At 51.2% G+C, this 17349-nt stretch overlaps 1 protein-coding gene across 1 annotated transcript in view; it reads left to right on the forward strand.

The window, feature by feature from the left end:
• The window catches only part of LOC146861865 (zinc finger protein 484-like), a 194541-nt gene that overhangs the window by 84011 nt on the left and 93181 nt on the right, over positions 1 to 17349 (forward strand). The window contains exon 5 of the mRNA XM_085641038.1: positions 16697 to 16813. Coding sequence (XP_085497164.1) covers positions 16697 to 16813 — 117 coding nt within the window. The remainder of the gene's footprint in view (positions 1 to 16696; positions 16814 to 17349) is intronic.

Genomic DNA, 17349 nt, shown 5'->3' on the forward strand with positions numbered 1-17349 from the left:
GAAGGCGGCTGATAGGTCCAGGAGGATGAGGGCAGAAGTTTCGCCGTTGTCTAGTTGGCGTCGGATGTCGTCTGTGGCGGCGATGAGGGCTGTCTCGGTGCTATGGTTCCGTCTGAATCCGGATTGCGACGGATCTAGGAGATTGTTGTCTTCGAGGTGGCGGGTCAGCTGTATGTTGGCTATCTTCTCGATGACTTTCGCTGGGAAGGGGAGCAGGGAGATGGGCCTGTAGTCCTTGAGGTCTATGGGGCCCGCCTTGGGCTTCTTGAGGAGGGCGTTGATTTTGGCGTGTTTCCAGCTTTCCGGGAATGTCGCTGAGTCGAAGGAGATGTTGATGACCTTCCGTAGTTGGGGTGCGATGGTGGCGTCTGCTTTGCTGAACACGTGGTGTGGGCAGGGGTCTGCTGGCGATCCTGAGTGGATGGAGTTCATAGTCTTGCGTGTGTCAGTGTCGCTAACGTGGGCCCAGGAGGTTAGTAGGTTGGTGTTGTTCGGGATGGGGTCTGCCATGGCCCGGCTGGGCGACACGTTGAAACTGTCGTGGATGTCGATAATCTTGCGGTGAAAGAAGGTGGCCAGGGAGTCGCACAGTTCTTGTGAGGGCGGGATGTCGTTGGTGTTGGCGCTGGGGTTGGAGAGTTCTTTCACGATGGTAAAGAGTTCTTTGCAGTCGTGTGCGTTGTTATCAAGGCGGGTTTTGAAGGAGGACCTTTTGGCTGTTCTGATGAGTTGGTGATGTCTGCGAGTGGCGTCTTTGAGGGCAGTGTGGTCTCACTGAGAATAACCCCTTTTCAAGATGCACTAATGCCATCACACAGGGAGATGGCCCTGGGACGATGTAAATGAGTTGCGTGCAGAAAATCCATGAGGGTCAGAGTGGTGTTAAATGGGAAATAACTTCTCTTAGCCCAATGTCCTAGAGTAGAAAAACAATATTGAATTTAAGTAGCCACTAAAAATGAATGAGCAGGAAGGTGCAGAATTCATTGTAAAAGAGGCTTGTGATGTAGGAGGGTTTAAGAGGTGCGATGAGGTGGATTTGTGATGTTTCAGGTTAATTCAAAGACCTTTTAGTATGATCATTCAGGTAAAACAGTAGAACAAGAAGGGAAGAAGACGGGGAGACGTGAAGAGGGATGGAGAAGAATGAAAGGAAAGTGGAAGGGCAGAAGAAGAGCAAGGACGAGAGGGAGATAGGAGAAAGGGAAATGTGGTGGTGGCAAGAAATTGAAGTATTTATATTATGGTCTTTTAAAGCAGTGGGAATTATTTAACGAACGTTAGGAAGCAGGGCTCAAGTCCTAAAAAAGAAAAGGGGGACTCATCAAGTTAGGCAGAATCGGTGTGACATCACCGCACATGACATCATATGTGGCATCACAGGAAGTAGCATCACAGCCCATGACCTCACAGGAAGTGACATAATATCTTAAGACCTCACATATGTTTAGCAGGTCTAGCATGAGTACATTTGAGCCCATTACAATATTTAACAAGTTAGATTTTGCATTGGGGTTGTGCCAATATATTGATTCAACCCTGACGCAAAATCTCGGCCTCATCTTTTTTTTGATAATCAAATTTGTATTATTTTCAAACATGTGAAACAAATCAGCAGATACACGGAAATCAGCAAGTCAAATACATTCCTGTAAGCAATGCATCCCACAATCACGAACCCCATAAGACATACACAGAGAAGGTATGGAATCAGGTTACTCAAAACACTCCACATTACCCAACCACTTCCCCCACACTCTACGATACTTTTTGCCGCACCCCTTGGCCATGTAAAGGTCTTTCTCCTGGGTCGCGCACCAGTCCACCCCTCTACGCCACCTCCCCAGGTCAGGTGGATCAGGACTTTTCCAAGCCGCCGCTATGTCCCGCTTGGCCACAATCATAGCTGTATTAAAAAGTAACTTTTCATTTCTGGACCCATCCAGCCCATCCGTGATCCCCAATAGTGAATGACGTGGATCATGCAGAACCTCCCAACCCAATACCTCTGTAAGGTCCACCTCGATAGACCTCCAGAAGTGCTCCAAATGGGGGCATGACCAAACCATGTGGAGGAAGTCAGCCGGGGCGTGAGCACATCTCGCACGTGACGCATCTGGCCGCAAGCCCGCTCGGAAAAGGCGCAGGTGAGTGAGATACGCAGCATGTAGGTAGTAGAGCTGAATCAGCTTAAGTTTGGCGGAGACGGTGACTGTCCTGGGTGCCATGAGGGCATTGCGCCAATCCATTTCATCGAGGGGGCCCACCCATTTCACCCATTGTTCCCTCAACTTATCTAAGGAGGTGGGGGTGTTGTTAACTAAAGTGCGATAAATGCGGGAGATGCCCCCTTTACCTAAGTCTCACATCATTGTCTGGGCCTCAGTGGGGCTATATTCGGGGAGCCTCGTGTCGTCCAGGATGTGCGTATGGAGGGCGTGTCTCATCTGCAGATATTTATAAAATTGGGACGAATGTAGGGGGTAGCGGGTTTGGAGCTCTTGGAAGGAAAGCATATGGCCTTTAGCCCATACATCCCCTAACTGCAAGATGCCAATAAGGTCCCAAGTTTTAAATCCCTGTAATCCGCTAACCTCCCGGAGCCAGGCCCCATGCCAGAGGGGTGTACATTGGGTCAACTTATGCGTCCATCCGGGATGACGCAACGAGGCCCGCCAGGCCAATAACACGGAGCGTGTCACATCAGGTAATCGGGACGAAATGGGCCCCTCATACAACATGGCCTGGATTTTAGTTAGACCTAGTTCACTCAGCTCGAACCTATAGGCCGGGTCAGACCAGCCCCCATTGAACCAGTCGTGGACCACCAGAAGGCGCACAGCCAGAAAATAAAGGTATAAATATGTCATTCCCATTCCCCCATCGAAGGAGGGAATCCGGCATGCAGACAGAGACAGGCGCTCCCTCCCTCCGCTCCAGAGAAACTTGGTAGTTAGATTGTCCAGTTCCCGGAACCAAGTCCTGGAAAGCAGAAGGGGGTATTTTGGAAGACAAAGAAATCTGGGGAGGATCATCATTTTAAACAGGGCCACCCTCCCCAGGGGGTTCAGAGGCAGTGCTTTCCATTTATGGAGGTCTTCCTTGGCCTTCTTAACCAACGGGGCTATGTTGAAAGACCAGCCCAACTCGGGGAGGAGGGTAATCCATATCCCCAAGTATTTAAAGGATTGTCGCCGAAGTGGTATGGTGGATTGCCACTCAAAGCAATTCCTAGAGAGATGCAGGTGGACCAGAACAGATTTCCCAGGGATTAACCGCAGATCGGAGGCCTGCTCGAAAGAATGTAAGATCTCTGAGGCAATATGGCCCGGAGGAGGCTGGTTCCGCCAGGAAAACCAGGACGTGGTCCGCATATAGTGCGATCTTGTCCGTTTCGGTATTAGGCCACTCCCAGCCACGGATGCGGTCCTCAGCCCGCATCAGGGAAGCCAAGGGCTCCATTACCAGGGCGAGTAACAATGGGGAGAGGGGGCACCCCTGCCTAGTGCCCCTAGCAATGGGAAAGGCCTCTGATAGTACCCCGTTGACCAGCACTCGGGCTCTCGGGTGGGCGTAAAGGACCCGAACCAGAGATCTGAATTGGGGCCCAAACCCCATCTCGGCCAGCACATCCTGCAAATATGTCCAGTCCACCGAATCAAATGCTTTTTCGAATTCCACGGACAGGAGTGCTAAGTATGGGGTAAGCAAGTGCCGGTGGGCTAGAGCCAGCTGCAGCCTCTGGAGGCAGTGGCGAGTCCCACGCTTAGGCATGAACCCACATTGGTCTGGATGGACCAGCAGGGTTTCAATTGTTGAGCCAGAATGGTGGCGTATAGCTTAATTTCGGTATTGAGGAGGGAAATGGGGCGGTAGTCCGCACATCCACGGGAGGGAGGCTGGGATTTCGGGAGAACCACGATGGTGGCGATATCCGTTTCTGGTGGGAAGAAGCCTCTCTCCACGGCTTCATGAAATAAGCTGGCCAGGTGGGGCATTAGAGTGTCTCGGTACGCCGCATAATACTCCTGAGGAAGGCCATCGGGACCCGGGGTCTTACCCGAGGAGGTAAGGGTGAGCGCTTCTTCGATTTCTTTCAGAGAAATGGGGCGATCCAGGTCCTTCTGAGCGGCCATTTCTCGCCTAGGGAAACGCACCCCACCCCGTTCAAGGAGGGCTAAGAGTGACAGCTCAGGGGTGTGCGCTGAGTACAGTCTCCGGTAGTAGGCAGCGAAGGTGTTAGCCATTGCCATAGTGGCACGGTTCACCGTTTCAGCCTCGTCAACCACCTCTGGGATAATACGGTTCACCCTGGGGTATGTGGCCAGCCTATGCAGGATCGTGCCATTTTTGTCTCCCCAACCATAGATCCTCACCACCGAAGACCTCCAGAGGAGCTTAGCAGCGTCCAGGGATAGTTGTCTAATATCGTCCCGAAGGTGGGCAAGTTGACGGGCCTGGGCGGCATCGTCTGATATGGATAGTAGCTGTTCCAAGCGGAGCGCCTGCGCTTCCTTGGAGGAGATCTCGCGCAACTGCGCTTGTCTCTGGATCTTTAGCTGCCCTTTAGCGATGCCCCGTATGGTCGCCTTCCCTGCCTCCCATAGGGTACCCAGGGAGGCTACAGAACCACCATTAATAGCAAAGTACTTGTTAAGCTCATTCCCCACCACTTTTTTAAAGACTTTATCTTGGGGAAACCAGGCGTTCATCATCTATGTTTGGCGGGCCGAAGGAGGGGGAGCCCCTGTGCTAAGGAGTTATGGAGAATGGTCGGAAATGCCTCTGGGCAGAATGCGAACATCCAGAATCTCAGAACAGTTAGGCGCGGGGAAAAAGATCGCATCTATGTGTGCCTGTGTGTGGTGGGCCGCGGAGGTATGTGTGAATTGAGTGGTGTGGGGTGCCATGTGCACCATGCATAGCAGAGTCCCAGGGATTCGGACCAGTTCTTCAGCTGTTTTGCGCGCGCCGTTCGGGCAGCGGAGGGAGGACCCGTTGTGTCAAGGGCCAGTGCTAAAGCTGCATTAAAATCACCCGCAACAACCGTGTTGCCCATGGGCATATTGTTCAGCAGGGCAGCAGTGTGCGTGAGTGTGGACGTGAGCATCGAGGGGGGGCGTATACAGATATGAGAGTGTGGGAGGAGCCAGCCAGCGACGCACAAACTGTCACAGACGACCCTTGAGAATCGTGAATCACTTGGGAAAGGACGAAGGGCAGGGTGCGTCTCAGAAGAATGGCCATCCCTCGTGAGCCCCTGGAGAAGCCAGAGTGCCATACTCTATCGTAACCATAGCGAGCCAAGAAGGGGCAGCAGTTACCCAGGAGGTGCGTTTCCTGGAGCATAAGAATATCTATGTGGAGACGCTGTGCAGATCTTAGAACCACCGTGCGTTTGTGTCGGTCCAGCAGGCGGTTGACGTTCCACGACAGCAGGTGGAGAGATGCCCTCAGCGTGGTATTAGCGGTCATGGTAGGTGTCACCTGGTCTAGGACGTGTAGTCTGATAGGGGTATGTAGATGCACGTGGGAGCCCGCAGTAATGTGAGCATTCGCTTGCTATAAGGGCATTTCCTACCCTAAGAAAAGTAGCTTGTGTCGTTCCGTGATAGCTGAAACAAAAAACCACACAAATAACAACATAGGGAAAAAAACCTTCCCAAACCTCCCTCCCACCCCCACCCACCACCCTAACCTTCGGGAACGGAAGCATCTGTCGACCCCCCATGTGAACAATAGCAAATTACAATGTGTAAACAACTAAACTAAAACGCTTGGGAAAGGGGAAGCGTGCCCGGCAGGCAGAGACCGGCTCAAGCATGGTCCTTCAGGAGCATCGGGCTACTTGATAGGTCTGTGTCTGGGAGGTCAATCACAGAAGACCGGGTTGAAGCACCTCCGCCATCCAGGCGGCCGGAGGAGCCCGAGCTCCTCCCAGTCGAGGGACCATCGGTGAGCATGATTGACTGCTGCGATTGGCCCGGCGGGGAATCCGAGCGGGCCCTTCTCCGCCCACGGCGCCTGCGGGATCGGCTACGTTGAGGCTGAGGAGCAAAGGGAGTGAGATGGCCAAGTCAGCCCTCCGTTCCCCCCAGGGTTCGGTCCTCAGGCCGCAGAGGGCGCCCCTCCGTTGCCCAGGTCCAGGCCTCCGTCAGGTTGTCGAAGAACGTCTTGTTTGCGAACACCACTCGCAGGCGAGCCGGGAAGAGGAGCCGATACTGAATGTTAAGTGCCCTCAACTTTTGCTTGACCTCCCCAAAAGAGCGGCGCTGGCCCTGGACCCCGCAGGTGAATCTGGGAAGATCATGATAGCAGAGTTTTCATGGTGGAGCCGCTGCTGCTTGCGGGCCTCGCACAGGATGGCGTCGCGGTCTTTGAAGTTAAGAACCCGCATAATGATCAGACGGGTAGGTGCACCCGGCACCGGCGCCGAGGGCCGGTGTGCCCGCTCAATCACGAGCCAAGGAGGGAGAGAGCCCCCAGGGACCTATGACTTCAGCCACTTCTCCACCCCCTACTGGAAGCCCACCAGGCGGAGGTTGATGCGTCGGGACCTGTTTTCGGTGTCCTCCGCCCGACGATGCAACTCCTGAGTGTGCGACTGAAGACGGGCCACCTGCCCCTTAAGTTGCAGGACATCATCCTCTACAGTGGAGATCCGGGTTTCAGTCTCTTTAATCTGGGCAGTTGCGTTGCGGAGGTCCTGCCGGATGAGAGTCATATCTACTCTCAATTCTGCGATCTTGCCCTCCACCGAGGTCTGGGATGCATGGATGGCCTGCAGGATGGTGGCCAAATCCGCGGACGGAGGGGCTTCCTGTTCAGCTACACCCCCGGTTGCCCCCGCATCCAAGGTGGTGAAGCGGTCCATTTTTGTCTGTGTTGCAGGGGTCTTTGCCGACCTATCCGTTCTGCCCATGGTGAACCCCGGGGAGTCTCGGGTTCCCAAAGTCTCCACAACTGGACCCCACAGTGGGAAGTTGACAAAGTAACTCAGGCAGACCAGGGGTCGGCAGGTGCCAGCAGCTGGCGCGAAGACTTGGCACGGGTCAATCTGCCTCCCACCATGTGCGCCGGCGGAGAGGGAGAAAGAAGGAGAACGGTCTTGAGCCAGGGCCGTATGCGGGTCCCCTTCCGCCAGGGCCACGGAGCGTTCTGCCGGGGCGGCCACCCAGATCAGTCAGAGAGGTCCAGGGGCAACAATGGGTCCAGGACCGGAGGGTCGATATGGGCAGATGTCCCCAGGTTTTAATTAGTGACCAATGACCCAGGACAGGCCCAAGGAGAGGATTAGAGGGCCACTTAATTCCAGCCTCGCAAAGCCACAGCCGTAACCCCAGGGAGCCCTTGATTCTCTAAGTCAGGCTCCGGTACACCCCCCAAAGGATCACCACCACCCGAAACGGCGGCCGAAGCACTCCTGCCCACACCCCGGGCCAGAGAGGGGAATCCCAGCAGGTCGCGCCGTCGCAACCACCACGCAGGAGGGGTTGGCTCTCCACAGCCGCAGTTCTCAGCTGGTGCGCCGGGAGTGGGGGGAGGAGCCGCGCCAACCAGGTGGACCCCCACATCCCGCCTGCCGCCCCTTCGATGGCCGAGTCCACACCTTAGGACCAGATGCCACAGCACCCCCACTTCTCACCTTCTTGGGCCTCGTGGGTGACAAGTAACCACTTCCCCCAGTGGGTCACACAGCTGGTGGGGGTCCACAGCGCCGGTGGCATCCATCTTGATCTCGGGGGGGGGTAACAGGAAGACACTGCTTCCAGTGATCCACTCAGCAGGCGTAGTCCCGCGGTGCCGCCAGACCGGGCTCAACAGGGGAGTGCCGCCCCAGCAGGACGCATCACCGATGGGGGCCCGTGGCACCGGCGAGGATAGTCCAGGCCCCGGAGGCAACAGGGGGTCACCGCTTCCTGCTGCATGCACCACAGATGGTGGCCCACGGCGCAGGCAACGCCGTTCTGGGCCCCAGGGCTCCCAGGGGATCGTCGCTCCCGGTAAGCTGCACCGTGGAGGAAGGCTCGCAGCGCCGGTCACATCAGCTGCACCGTGGAGGAAGGCTCACAGCGCCGGTCACATCAGGCCAGGCCGCCGGGGATCCCCCCCCCCCACCTGCAGATCCTTGCGTAGGCGACAGCCGCTGTCCGTCGGACCTTGCTGCCCGATTTGACAGTCGATCTCGTGGCCGCGCTGCCAGGAGAAGTCAGGACAGAAGCGAGGACTAGGCCAGAGGGCAGGCCGCCAAAGGAGCAAGGAGGCGGGAGGAGAGGAACAAAAATCCCCACAGGCCGGCAGTCCCCGAGGCAAGTCCACAACCGGGAGGCCTCATCCACGACGTCCGGGAATCAGGCCCCCTGCCGATCATGGGCCGCTCGTCGCCCAGGGGGGAGCGAGCGCCGCCTATCAGTCTTCCCGCTGCTCGATGTGGCAGCCGAAGGCGCAGACCCCCTGCCGGGGGGGGGGGGGGTGCAAGCAAGGCACAAACAGGAATAAGACCAAGGAGAAGGCCGCGGCCCCGGGACAAACCGGGCCCGCACCCTCCCAGCCCCGACAGGGGGACCAGCGGTGGGGCGAGGGTGCAGGATATGAGCACCTTCGCGGGCTAGGCCTCAGGACCTTCAAGGCCGCCCGGTGCAAATGAGGCAGCGGCAGCCCCCCTCCAGCCCCCTGTGCTGTCCGAGACGACAGCCGCAGCCAGGCCGCAGGATAAAGGCCGACAAACAGGCAGGGAGCACCGTCCACGGAGCAGGCCGCCGGATCACCTCACAGCAGGTCCGCCCCTCACTGCGACAGCCGGGAAACAAGGAGGCACAGGGGGGGTTGTGAACGCCTTCCCAGGCCAGTAGGCTCCCCCGGGCACCGCAGCATCCGCAAGCCGGGCGGAGCACCCCGGTGTCTGCCCGGGCTGCAATCAAAAGGACGGAGTCGCCATCTTGGCCGTGAGGCACAGCCGGCCAGATCTCAGCAGCAGGGCGACTAGACTTAAGGTTCTGGAAATCCACGATATCGCCGGGGATGCATCGGTAAGTGGATTGCAGCAATCAGACCCAGATGGCTCGGTTAAGGGCCGGATTACAGGCGCATGGCGGAGGGGTCCAAGTGCACACTTAAAGTGCGTCCACCATCTTGGCTCACCAAGCCACGCGCCCATCTCGACCTCATCTTATACATTTTTTTAAACCCTGCCAAAAAGAAATTGGCAACAAGGAGATAGGTGGCAGTAGATCTGTTCTGCCTAATTGTTGAAATGTCTGTATTTTAAAATTTCTTATGGGGTTTGGTAAGGCACCTGCTGCAGAGATATTTGTGTGCCAGCTAAATCTCAGGGAATAATAATAATGGTAAGATAACTATGAAGGATAACCTATTGGCTGGAAAGATCTGTTTTTTGCCTAGTCCTAGTTTTGAAACAAAGCATAGAGGGTTAATATGTCTCCTGCACAGCACAGTATGTAACACGCAGATGACAGGTTTCTATTTTATGTAAATGGTTAAGTGGGTTGCTGCTTTTAAGACAGAGATCCTTTTGTTACTTACAGTTTCTAAATTGTAAACTTTCTAATATAGCACAGTGAGGCATGAAGGACATAAGGCTCCTACGGAGACCTTGTAACCGGCATTGTCTTATGTAACACATCCTATATATTGATGTACATAAACAAGATGTATTGTCAATATATAATCTGTGCGTGTGATGTAGAGCACTGTGAGTTGGGAGGAGTAGTGCTAAAGCGCTATAATAGAAATAAAAATAAATAGTGGTATTTAAATTATTTGGGTAAATTCTGGGGCGACCAACACATCTGACATTCTTACAGTGTATGCATATCTCTTATATACAGAGACTGAACAAAGTCAAAAGCATTTCTCTCTTAAGTACCTGTAAAATGATAAGATGTGAGCCTTTGTTTCCCCTCCATTGCATCTAGGTATGAGGCTCCCGATCGCTCCCAGGCAGGACACTCCAACAAACTTGACTCCAGCTTTTGTGATGGACCAAGCTGGAGTGTGATAAGCCCCTTCCCTGCTGCATGTTGCTGCTCAGAACAAAAGCAGACACCGTGCAGGTACTGAAAGTGTCCCGTGTCAGAAAATTACATCGGGACGATTTCAGCGTATTTCGGTGAATTCCGGGAGATGTAGGAAAGGAACGTGGCACTCTGCTGAAAGCAGCCTGCTTAGCAGCAGGGTAGACAGCATCTACCCTCTGAAAATAGTGGGTAGACGGCGTCTGACCTAGTCTACGGTCGACTCGACCCCTGGTAGGAAGGAGATATGTTAGCCTTGCACTTAACACAAAAAAATGCACTACTACTATTGTTCTCAAGGTTAAAGGGTAAACCATGCCCCTCACTTCCTGTACAGCTCCAATAACATAATGTTCAAGGCATATGAGCTACAGATCACACACTAGCATTAGATCGCCATCTGGTGTTGGGCTCGGTTGCTTGCACCTTGTTGTTGTCTTGGAAGAAGTCTTTGTAGTCACGAGATAGGTGACTTCTCCCTTGGACGATAGTGTGCTTGGGCATCGACTCCATCCTTAGATTGTTTTTTTCAGCCATTGGGTTCGGATGCAACTTTTGCGCTCCGGTTCGAAACTTCCATTTCAAACTTTTTCGATGCGCAAAACTTTCACAAACTCTTCGAATTGACTTCCAACATCGATATCTTCGACGAGCCTTTCATCGGCCCGATTCCAGTCGTCGACGCGAGCCGCTGGGCCTATCGACGCCTTTAGACCTACGGCTCATGGATAGGACACCATTAAAGAAATGCCCCAGTGTGGTGCAAAGTTCCCGCACAGTGACCATCATAAGGTCTGCAACCTGTGCCTCTCGCCAGAATTTCACGAGTCAAGCTGTCCAGCCTGCGCATCCTTTCGATCGAAGAAGACTATTCGAGATCGAAGGGCTCGATGACACATCAAGGCGCAGAAATCAGCTCCGGAACCAGAGGACATCTTCGATGAAGGCCCGGATGTCCCAGAAGAAGATTCAGAGGATCTCAAAATCGTGTCAGAGGCAGAAGACTCAGACGACCCCATCTCTCCTGGTCAACGAGTGAGTACTACTGCCCCTACCCCAACCCCACCACCAAAACAAAAGGCACTGGTCAAGACTTCGCCTGTTTGCCCCAGTCGCGACCGAAAACAAGCTTCAGAAGCCCCGCCTCCGTGCCCGGCTCCGAAGAAAAAAGACAAGCCTTCCGGTAGCTCGGGACCGAGCAAACCGCATATAATTGTCCCACTGGCGCCTTTGGCACCGAAGCCAAATGAACACTCGGCTCCGAAATCGGTTCCGACTCCTTCCACGTCAAACGACAAACCGGTCCCGAAAACCTCGAGACCCGTGGATAAACCGGCTTCGAACGCTTCTAAGCCTAAAGATCCCGCCTCGGCTCCGAAACCAAAATCCTCGGAACCGAAAGACAAGCCTAAGGATTCTACCACGCCTCCTAAGGCCAAAGAGCATAAAACTCAACAACAGCCCCGCTTGGAACCGAAAAAATCGACACCGAAAGCGGTCATCGAAGAAGAGGAAATTTTTCATCCGGATCCTATCGATCCTAAGCAGAAAATGATCAGTAAGTTAGAGACTGCGCATGCCCCTCCAGTGCCTGTGAAGAAGAAGAACTCTGCTACATCACCTATGCCTCCTTCTTCTCCTATACTTCCTTCTAACCCCCTTCCTCTCCCTAAATCTGTTACACCATCTCTGCCTGTAACTTCTCCAACACATACACCACCACAGGATGATGATGATGATGATGACCTAGGGGCGGGGGGAGACCCTGATCCATTCACAGATCCAGACGATCCACCACAAGATGATTGGGATTACACTGTCCCAATAGATCTACCAGACCTCCCAAGCCCCCAACCATACCCCTCAAAACTATCTCCCCCAGACGATAATATTGGTTTTGGACAATTGCTTAATAGGGCATTCGTTTTCACGGTGTGAAAATGCACTCAGACACAGCAGAGGAGTACTTCCTTTTAGACACATTTGAACAGTCCCAAAAAACAGTGCAAATATTACCAATGATTAAAGGAGTCACTAAACATGCCCCTGACGTGTTCAAAGATCCCGTACGTGCCTGGATTCTTAATCCTAGGATAGATAAAAAATATAGACCTGCTCCTGAAGACCCTGCTAACATTAAGGGACAACTGCCTTTGTATTCTCTAGTAGTTTAAAACGCTAGAAAGCACACCAACTCACAAACCTCCAGGGATGCACCACCCCCAGATAAGGACTCCGAATTACTGGATGCATCTGGCAAAAGAGTAGCTGCGCTGGCCGCCAATCACTGGCGCATAGTCAACACGCAAGCACTGCTAGCTAGATATGATAGGGCCCACTATGACCAAATGGAAACCCTATTACAGCATCTGCCTGACCAATACAAAACTCAGGCAAATTATCTCATCCAAGAGGGCAAACTAATATCAAACGCTTTGATTAAATGCGCCCTTGACGCAGCAGACACTGCCTCTAGATCCATCCATACCAGGGTACCGCTCAGATGACATGCCTGGCTGCGCATTTCAGGCTTTAAGCAAGAGGTCCAGACAACCATCCTGAACCAGCCGTTCAACCAAGAACAACTATTTGGACCGGCTGTAGACACTGCTCTTGAAAAAATGAAGAAAGACACAGAGACTGCTAAGTCCATGGGAGCGTTACAGTCTCCGCAAACATGTGGCTCCTTTCGTCGCTCCTTTTACAGAGGAGCCTCCAAGAATATGGGCACAGACACCTCATCTTCCTTTAAAACCACTACACAAACATCCCCCAATAGAGGATATTTTAGAGGTGGATACAGAGGAAATAACAATAAAGGGAGAAGCCGAGGTAACAACAACACTCGCACCTCCCCTACTACAAAACAGTGACTTCCCTCCACTCCCCCCAGACCATCCCACTCCGGTCGGGGACGATTATCACAGTTCCTACCTGTCTGAAATTCCATCACAACAGACAAGTGGTTAAGACAGATTATCCAGTATGGTTACTGCCTGGAACTTACAGCTACCCCCCCCACACATACCACCCAAGCAGCGTCCAATGTCCACAGACCATCTCACGCTCTTGAAACAAGAAGTTCTCTCACTGCTTCAAAAGCACGCAATAGAGCCTGTTCCTTTACCACATCAAGGAACAGGGGTTTACTCGCTGTATTTACTAATACCCAAAAAGGACGGGACTCTAAGACCAATACTCGACCTCAGACCCCTCAATCTGTATATACACTTGGATCATTTTCACATGATCACTCCAACAAGTGCTCCCACTGTTGCAACAAGGCGACTTCCTTGCCACACTAGATCTCAAGGACGCTTACTTCCACATTCCCATATATCCTGCTCACAGGAAGTATCTAAGGTTCGTAGTGGATAGACAACACTATCAGTTCAAAGTCCTTCCATTCGGAGTCACCACCGCACCCAGAGTATTCCCAAAATATCTTGCGGTGGTTGCAGCACATTTGAGAAGACAACAGATGCATGTCTTCCCATATCTGGATGACTGGCTAATAACAGCCAGATCATTCAACCAATGTGTTCAACACACTCACCAAACCATCCAAACATTACACAAGTTGGGGTTCATAGTCAACTACACCAAGTCGCATCTCCAGCCCTCTCATATACACCAATATCTAGGGGCCACAATAAACACTTCCACAGCTCTGGCATATCCCAGTCTAGCCAGGATAGCCAGTATACAAACCCTCATCCCAAAATGTCAGGCCCAACACTCTCTCCCAGCCAGAGTGTTCATGCAACTCATAGGCATGATGGATTCTTGCATCTTTATTGTACCTTATGCAAGACTTCAAATGCGTCCCTTACAGGAATGTCTAGTACATCAGTGGAATCAGGTTCACGGACAACTTCCAGATCTGGTGTTGGTAGACAGCCTCAAACATCGCTCTCTGCAGTGGTGGAAAACAACTAACTTGTCCAGAGGGCGGCCGTTCCTTGAACCTGTTCCACAGATAGTGCTCATACCAGACGCATCACTCACAGGATGGGGAGCCCATCTCCTCGGGCATACAACTCAAGGCAAATAGACCACTCAACAAAAAGTTCTCCACATCAATCAACTGGAACTACTAGCAATATTTCTTGCATTAAAATCATTTCAAGTACATCTATAAAACAAAGCTGTCCTGATACGGACGGACAACATGACAGCCATGTATTACATACAAAAACAGGGAGGCACACATTCTCTGCAGCTGTCCCAGCTTGCACAGAACATTTGGAGATGGGCCATCCCACAAAATATATACCTACTTGTGCAACACCTTCCAGGAGTTCACAATCAGATTGCGGATCTGTTAAGTCTACAGACACAGCAGGTTCACGAATGGGAACTACATCCCCAAGTTATTCTACAATTTTTCCAAATGTGGGGCCAACCAGACATAGATCTGTTCGCCACACACGAAAACGCAAAATGCCCAACCTTCGCCGCCAGGTTTTCACACCCATTGTCCAAGGGCAATGCGATATGGATGAACTGGTCAGGCAGATTTGCATACGCTTTTCCGCCACTCCCACTGATTCCACTAGTGGTACGCAAGCTCCGGCAACAGTCTCTCAAACTAATCCTAGTAGCTCCCACATGAGCACGCCAACAGTGGTTCACAACACTATTGGAACTCTCACTAGTTCCACACCAAAAACTACGCCTGTCCCCATCCTTGTTAACACAGAACCATGGAGAGATCAGACATCCAGACCCAGGTCAGATGAATCTGGCAATCTGGCTCCTGAAGTCCTAGAGTTCGGTTACCTTAACCTACCACCAAACTGTATGAACATCATTAAGGAAGCCAGACGCCCTACTACTAGAGCTTGCTATGCTGCAAAATGGAAAAGATTTGCCATTTACTGCACTAACAACCATATTGATCCACTGGATGCCTCCATCCAGAATATCATTTGCTACTTACTACACTTGCAAAGATGTAATCTAGCATACTCATCCATACGTTTACATCTAGCAGCACTTGGTGCTTATTTACAAAACAGACAACACTTGTCACTTTTTAGAGTCCCTGAAATTAAAGCCCTTATGGAAGGCCTGAAAAGAATCATTCCTCCTAGGTTGCCACCCTCTCCAGTATGGAATCTAAATATTGTTCTTACTAGGCTCATGGGACCCCCATTTGAACCTCTACATAAATGCGAATTGCAGTTCCTCACATGGAAAGTAGCTTTCCTTATTGCAATCACCTCTCTTAGAAGAGTAAGTGAGATCCAGGCTTTAACCATACAAGAACCATTCTTACAAATACATCGTAACAAGATGGTTCTCAGGACAAATCCAAAATTCCTTCCTAAAGTCATCTCTCCATTTCATCTTAACCAATTGGTGGAGTTACCAGTGTTTTTCCAAACCAAGACTCCGTAGCAGAGAGAGCTCTACACACCCTAGATGTAAAAAGAGCCCTACTTTATTACATTGACAGAACTAACTACTTTCGCAAGACAAAACAATTGTTTGTAGCTTTCTCCCCACCGCATAAAGGCAACCCCATCTCCAAAGCTGGGATTGCAAGGTGGATCGTTAAATGTATCCAAATATGTTACCAAAAAGCTAAACGCACATTGACAATTCCCCCTAGAGCGCACTCCACACGCAAACTAGGGACCACCATGGCATTCTTAGGGAACGTTCCCCTAGAAGACATCTGTAAGGCAGCAACATGGTCTACAACACACACCTTCACTAAACACTATTGTGTTGACGTGCAAGCCAAGCAACAAGCTACTGTGGGCCAAGCTGTTCTTAAAACTCTCTTTCAAACTACTGCAACCGATAAAGGTGACCACCGCTAGGGGATACTGCTGTACAGTCTATGCTAGTGTGTGATTTGCAGCTCATATGCCTCGAACGGAAAATGCTACTTACCAGTATGCATCTGTTCTTGGCATATAGAGCTGCAGATCCACACACGCCCACCCACCTCCCTAGGACCTGTATCTGTTCCAGTTCTATCTTACTTAGATATACACACATGGACATCTTTTCCTTTCTACTAACTCCATCATTTTCCATTATGGCGAAAAACAATGTAAGGATGGAGTCGATGCCCATGCGCACTATTGTCCAAGGGAGAAGTCCCCTATCTCGTGACTACAAAGACTTCTTCCAAGACAACAACAAGGTGAAAGCATCCGAGCCCAACACCAGATGGCGATCTATTGCTAGTGTGTATATCTGCAGCTCTACATGCCAAGAACAGATGCATATTGGTAAGTAGCATTTTCCTTTTCAATAATGTCTGTTTATGAATCCAACTTTGACTAACCGCGGTAAGGGCCCTAAGTGCATGAATGTGGAAGCATACATGTGAGCATGGTAGGTTTGTGGTTTTGCGTCTTTCTGTGATGCAACTAATGCCTTACGGCAGATTTAAAACCCTTTTGAATAGTGCAATTTATATGAAGGGAACTCTGAAAAGATTTAACTTCTTTTCTCTCCAGCAAAGGAAAACATGCTGATTAAATGGTAAGAAATGATTAGATATGTGTTTCCTCCTCTGCAGCATAATCACTGTGAACAAATAGATATAAACCACATATTGCATATAAACAGCCCTTTTTCTTTTCTGTTGTACCTCCAATGCTCCCTAAGTAAGTAAATATTTTTTTGTTTTTTTCCACCAGGATTTCCATTTTCCAATACCAATGTGTGTTTGCGAAAGGATGACCAATCAACTACAGGACTGGTCACTTCTCATGATTGTGTTGATGTAGATGATAGTGGCACTGACCTGAGCTCAGGTATGTGGTTGGAGTTAAGATCTGTTTACATCCTGTAGACTACTCAATTAAAGATGGCATGGCCGTTCATCCTTTCTGTGAGCACCATTCATTTGTGTATTAGTAGTGGATAAGTTGTGCCTCTGACTGCAAGTGGTGGGCACTAGCACTCTTTTTTGGAGACTGAGACTTACTCTTCATCAACACACCTTGTCTCAGAGCAAGGGAGTGAAAGGGATAAAGGGGAGAGAGAAAGGTAGGAAAAAATGACAAATGCAGAAAGCAGGGATGAAAATGAACTTGCAAGAGTGATATAATGAGACAGGAAGTGTAGGGTCAAGGAAGAAAGAGACGAGGGTGGTGGAATCAAAATGAAGCAGCCTTTGCATACAGCAACCCCAGCATTGGGCTTCACCAGCCGTGGGCTTCTAAGAATAGAGTTGGAGTGCGGCATTAAAAATTCTTATCCTGAGTTACAAAGCAGGATATGCAGACGTTTCTGTGCAAAAAAGTAATGTTTGAGGCATATGAGGTGTGGATCATATGCTATGCATAGA

The sequence above is a fragment of the Triturus cristatus genome, chromosome 2_2, assembly GCF_964204655.1.
Source record: "Triturus cristatus chromosome 2_2, aTriCri1.1, whole genome shotgun sequence".
NCBI lineage: Eukaryota > Metazoa > Chordata > Amphibia > Caudata > Salamandridae > Triturus > Triturus cristatus.